The sequence below is a fragment of the Amphiura filiformis genome, chromosome 7, assembly GCF_039555335.1.
Source record: "Amphiura filiformis chromosome 7, Afil_fr2py, whole genome shotgun sequence".
NCBI lineage: Eukaryota > Metazoa > Echinodermata > Ophiuroidea > Amphilepidida > Amphiuridae > Amphiura > Amphiura filiformis.
Genome location: NC_092634.1, coordinates 11,033,542 through 11,040,208, shown reverse-complemented (window position 1 = coordinate 11,040,208; position 6,667 = coordinate 11,033,542). Strand labels below are relative to the sequence as shown.

Here is a 6,667-nt window from a genome sequence, read left to right as displayed (position 1 = left end):
GTGCCTATGAACCTCCAAATAAATCCTCTATTTCACTTACTGTATCCCTGTAAAATCAGATAAACACCCTGATTTGGGACCAATCTAAATTAAGTATCAAACGAAAATTTCCTTGTGCTTGTATTTCATGCACAATTGTCCCACCGAATGTTTTAAACATTTTCCTCCCTCAATGACATGTGACCCAGATACCACACCACTGCAAACAACACTATTGAGTATAATGTTTGTTATACGATAATGGGGGGGGAAGTTTTATCTGTCAAAAGGGGGATCAAAAAGTTAAGCAGTCCATCGAGGGGGGGGGGGTCCAAAAAGTTTGAGCAAAAAATTTGAGGAAGATCAGCCCCCCCCCCACCAAAGTATTAATGAACACTCCCTAAACTGATATTGACCATACAAACAAATTAATACAGGCGTCTCTCAACACGTGATATTCACAATTCCCGGCGCCAAAATTGTCTAGTGCAATGACGCCCCAGTAATACAATGAAGGCTGGCAACAATTTAGCACAAGTAACCCTGACGTCATTGCGCTAGACAATTTCGGCACAGGAATTTTGAATATCGTGTGTTGAGAGCCAGGTGTTTTTATGGCCAATATGAGTTTGTTTTAAATAAAACCATAAGTGATTTGTGCTTGATAATTATTTTTCTAACATATAAGGTATAATGTTGTGATTGCCGGAGTCATCCTTTTAAAACAAAATATTACACAGCAGACTGAAGCCGCCTGCTGGTGTAAAGCCAATGGATCCGAAGTGTATCCTGCATCTCAAATTGGGATGTCTGTCTGGAATTTCGCAGTGTGAACCGCCTCGAGTCTTTGTTGGCCCGTTCATTAGAAGAACTACTAAACTTACCAACTGACTTGTCCCTGTCGAGTAATTCAGGTACATGAGCAATCATCTTATGAAAGTAGTTGCTGAAGGGTTTCAGATATGTGAAATGAGTATCAATCAGCGCCGTCAAAACCTGTGCGTTTTGTGAATATCGGGCACAAAGCTCTGGACAAGTAGCAAGGGGCTGGTTAGAACAGTAGACAGCCTTCATTTCATTATAGGTCGAGATGAATGTCCGGATACTCTCCAGGCGAGAATTATCAACTCGGCCTAAAATAAAGTCAACTGTCTTTTGCTCCGTCAGCCGTCTTACGTAGTTACCATTTGGCATGAGGGGGGTGAATATTTGGAGGTTCTCCCTGATGACAGAATCAAAGTTTGTCTTGTGTGGTTTCATCAGCTTAGCTGAAAGCTTGGTGGTGAAGACCCTTGCAAATTCATATACATACAAAGTCTTGATGACCCTCGAACCTACATTAATAAGACAATGCAGTGCATCCATTGTAGGGCTCAAATGTGCCTCATCATAGGGTTTTCCACATTGACCTTTCTACAACCTCGCCCAGATCTTTTGTTGACAAATTGTCTGGGTTTGTCTTACGTTTCAGGTAACGGAGAGATGACTATCATAGCTTCTGGTAACAACTTCATCAAATGGATCCGATGTTGCAACATCCCGTGTGGCATCGCACAACGTACATAAAAATCTACTTCCAGATCCAGCCAGACCCTGTATATGGCGAACCCTCTTCTCGTCAAACATACAACCAGTAAAATTAAAAAAAAAAATCCGATGACCAAATGAAGTCTCTAATGTCATCTTTGACGCCATACAATGTCTGACATCTCTGCCAAAATGGGTTGAAGGAGGGTGCTGGAGGATGGGAAGCTGCCCTCATCACCTCTGGCAATGAGAAGTGGTCGGCAATTGAGGGATGAACCACTCCCAGCATCTTCCCATACCACAACATCTTCCCCTTCAACCTCGGCAGAGATTGCATGGACGACAAATGAACATCGAATGACTTTATCAGGAACATTGGCTTCTGTGCCCTTCTTCAGCTTCACATCGCCCATGCCATCATCTCCCCATTTGATGTCAACCATGAAAGGACCTGGTGATGTTTTTTGTCCAGACCTTTCATATCAAGAGCCGCAAACAGATCAACCTCTGAATCCTGAAGGGCACAAGCCAATGCCTTGTCCAGTCTCCAACGTCTACCTCGACAATGAGGTTCCATTAGGGAGTGTCGGGTAGCCCAGACAATATATCAATACTGTCACCCCACTAACATCAGTAGAAACTCTGTGAAGGGGGGACTAAATGAAAACACAGCAGAGCCTGGAAGAAGCCTGGCCTCAACCAGACGCATGACCCTCTCAGACCTGAATACCTGCACATTTCCAAAAGCTTGATTCACTACTTTGGCTGAAGCTCTGTATGCATGCCATGACATCATATTATTAACTCTATATGCCACACATTGTATTGGTGACAAAGTACCATACTTATCTTTAAATATCTGATCAATAAGATCTGCCTTGCTTCGCTGGCCTACAGCTCGTAAACTGTTAATAGCAAGTGCTACACATATGCTAACATTACTCTCGTGGATCTCCTTGGCCTGCAAGTCATTGATTCTTTGTTTGATTGTGCGCAATCTGGCATTCTGCGCAGCCTGTTGAGCGTCAATTAAACTTCCTGGAGGTCTACCTCTACGAGGAGGAAGGAGTGTGCCATGCCTTCTCCTTCATGTTCGTGATCAATGGAGAACGGACATATGGAGATGTGTGACCATAAATCACGTAGATCAAATAGGTGGCCACATCCCTCTCCTGGTAGAGACAGTGCACCTGCAGGTTGTCTAACATCATCAAAACATGCTGAGAAGGAAGTACAACAGATGAAATATTCATAGAACATACATAACAACTTGAACCTACATTATTTACATATTCATATACACATGATTTACAAAAGGTATGGTGACATGGTAACATTTCAATAGGATTATCCAACAATCCACCACACATGCTACATAATAATACACACTCTGCAACTCCAAGGTTAACCGCCAAGGATTTTGGAAATTTACTCCTACAGATTGAGATGAACTACATGTAGAAACCCTATGTACAATACCATTAATTTCTTGCAAAATGACATGAGGTGCAATTTCATTTGATTTAGGTGAAGTAGCTCTTGCTGCAGCGAATACTTTTCTAGGTGATAAATGAACAGAAGACGATGTTGAATGTGATGAAGATGATGCTGCTGATGCTGTTGTAGACGATGAACCTGGTGATTTCTGAACATGCCTCCTTCCCCTCTTTCTCGTTGTATGTACTTTATTAACCCCTCTTGCAAACCCCTCCGAAACCTTCCACAGACATAACACCCTTCATCGGTATGCGGGACCCAAACCTGTGGCTTATTGAGCACAGTAACATTCCTACCTTCATGGGAGGCAATTTTTGAATGGTGTATTATTGTGCACATACAGCCCTTGCAAAACCTAGAAGGGTGTATGTCTGTGGAATCGAAAGAAACATCAACAGAATAAACATTCAAAATAAGATCGGAAAATGGAACATTGGATTTCAAATCCTTCCCACATATGTCATAACAATTATCCCTGATTGTTACCCCACAAAGCCTACACAACCTTTCCAACCCAGCCTTATGTCTATCCATGGATCTGTGAAAATTAAAGAATAGCAAGATCTTTATATATTTGATACATATAAAATTTGTTATGTTTTTATATATATTTTCTTAATCAAGTTATTATAAACCTGTGTATTAATATTTTCAAGGTTTCAAATTTAATTCAGAAAATTATCATCAATTTGCCATCATACTGAATACATCACACCTCAAGCCCCCTCCAAAAAATTGTTTGGTTGCCCTTGAGTACCCAAACTGCTGTGGAAGAAAGAATCGGTTGGTCAGATTTTTTTTCTTCCCAACATGTAACTGCTGAAGAAACTCAATCGCAATTTCTCAGAAAGTCAGGTCTGACTGCATGGATGCTGTCATAATTTTAACAACTATAATTTGGTGTATATTTTACTCTTTACTCTTAGTAGTATAATTCATGTGAGAAAAAAACATTACTTTTTAATTTAACATTGCATATGTATGTAACCCAGTGTTCGAAATAAGGACTTATCCTCTTGTCCAAAAATCACTGGGGACAACCATATTGAGATGTACATAAACTTATCCTCTAGACAACCACTATATTTTACTTCTTAAATATGACACATTTTGGGGACAAACAAAATGTTTTGAGGACAAGCACAATTTATGCTTTAGTTGTCCTCAGGATAACCTCCATATTTTCCTCATTTGGACACTGATGTACATTTTAACCTAAATATTACCTGGTTAATGCAAGATTGATTGATTGAAACAACACTTTAAAATTAGGTTACATACATGTATGCAATGTACTGGCAGGAAACTTATGATATTATGGGGAATATGGGCCCTGAAAATTTGGTTTTCATTCTACATGTACATTGCATAATTTATACTATGATCAGCTCTTAATAGGCGGGAATTATTCAGTGTTTGTTACTGCGCGAGTCAATGAAGTTCCAACTTACGCAGGCGTAAATTCACAAATGCACACGGCATTCACGCAAAACACAGTTCGCATAGGTGCTGCGTCTAGCTGTATGTACCCCATTCTGTATCAATCCACAATATTATGAGTCCCGCCTATTACGAGCTGATCAAAGTTTATGTTGCAATATACATGCCAATTAAAAAGAAAATGTTTTGGGTGGCTATATAATGGCAGTTAAACAAACATGTTTGGGGTGGCTCAAGAAGTATGGTGGATCCATTCAGGACAACCAAACAAAATGTTTTTGGGCCTTAGTTAAGCTGGTTCACGCTTGGTTTGCACATGGCAACATATTAATTTTTGTTGTGATCATTTTAATTGTGGTTCCGAACACATATAGCATGGACCAGTTGACCTGGCAACAATCAATTGTGATGTCACACTACATTAATAAGTGCATAATTCATTTTAAATTTAAGAAATTAAACTAAAACTTGGTCTCATCTCATTCAATATGTGATGAAAGCAACTTATATTTTCACTAGCCGTGAATTGAACCACGAATACTTGATAGCATTTACCATTCTAGTGCAGATGTTAGGTTGTTAACAAACACATAGAAAATGAGAAGACACAAGCACTGTTATTACGCATTTATGTGAAATTATGATAACAGATTTTAATTTTAGCTAGTGCTTTCAAAGTGTCCAGAGACAAATCATCACAATCTGTTCTTAAATACAAAATCAAACCTGTAGTAGACTGAGTAGACCCATGGTAGTTTTCATAAGGCTGTGCTGAATAAATCATATAGAGTAGTAATCATGTATATCTAAAATCACCCACTGACACCCACACACACCCCTGCTGTAGTCGAGACCAGCCAAGACCAAGACCGAGACCAGGCAGTCCAAGACCGAGATCAAGTTTGAAAGATTTGAAAGTAATATCATTAACAATGATAACTATCTCGGTGACTGGTACATGATGGGTCAAATCCATTTTAGTGCTAACTTTTTTAAACAGGTAGCCCTGTCTGGCTAGTTCTCCACAGAAGTACTGTCAATACACCTGTTACTTTGATGACAGACAGAACAGAATTTACATGTACATGGATAATTTGTAACCTTGACTAATTCCCCAAGGAACTTGAACGAAAAGTGGGGCTTCTACTTTGGGGCTTCCACTTTAAGCAAAGATAACAAAATTCAATTATTTTACAAAACATTTGGATCTAAAACAAAGGATATAATTAAAGCGGTTCAAATGACCTATTAGGCTATTACTAACATTGAAATGATAATATTGGACAGTGGCGTTACTGGAGGAGATATCTATTGACATGTGGGGGGTGGAACAAATTCTTAAAGTATATTAAATCCAGCACATTTTTGGCAACCAGTGAATGGCAAAACTGCGCCCGAAACGCTTGAACTTTTGCTATATTGAAGCTAAAACTCTGATCAAGTGGAATATCATGGTACTTTTGGGGCTAAAATAGCCAAATACAATGTATGCAGGGTTCTAATTCAGTCAATTTTTTTTGCATAGCTGTTTGTGCAATGCAAAACACATGTTTGTATAGCAGTTTCCAAATTTTGCATAGCAGTTATTTTGCTATGCAAAAAAAGAAAAATGCGTAGCATTTTGCGATGCAATATTTGTATTTGCGTAGCGAATCTACCACTTCTGTCATTGTCATCAAATCTCGGCTATAAAGCCAAGGGGAGCAAAAGCGCAAGAAAAAATGCTCCTGCTTCTGTTGGAAAATTACACACAAAGACATAGACCAGGAGCAATTTATTGTTAAATTATAGTACAATTGCTCCTGGTTCCGAAATCCTTATTTCAAGCCCGGGATTTCAAGGCTTGGGCCCAATATCATAGGCGTAGATCCGGGGACAAATCGCCCCAATTATTGGGGATAAATCCTTCACCTATATTTTGCCAGGGGGATGGTCCATACAATCATCCCCCCCCAAATGTTGACATGTGTATGATGTGGGTTTCTGACCAAATTAACCTCATACATTCAGCGGTCGAATTCGATGGTATCCAAAATGCATCGCTAAAAGTGCTATATGGCCGTGTGTCCTGAACTCGCCACCCTTAGCGTTACATGACAAATATTGATTAAGTTTTCCACCAACCAGGTTTCTAATTAGATTATCTCGACAATCAGCAACCCTAAACTAGCAAAAGTATACATTTTTGGAAAGCTGAAGGCATATGCAATTCAAATATATACAT

At 39.4% G+C, this 6,667-nt stretch overlaps 1 protein-coding gene across 1 annotated transcript; it reads right to left on the bottom strand.

Moving 5' to 3' along the window:
- Positions 1-711: 711 nt before the first annotated feature.
- LOC140157630 (V(D)J recombination-activating protein 1-like) lies at positions 712-1,605 on the bottom strand. The gene is made up of 2 exons (XM_072180869.1): positions 1,467-1,605; positions 712-1,313 (listed from the first exon to the last, which is right to left on the bottom strand). The coding sequence occupies exons 1-2, from the start codon at positions 1,603-1,605 to the stop codon at positions 712-714; spliced, it is 741 nt and encodes a 246-aa protein (XP_072036970.1).
- Positions 1,606-6,667: the final 5,062 nt, after the last annotated feature.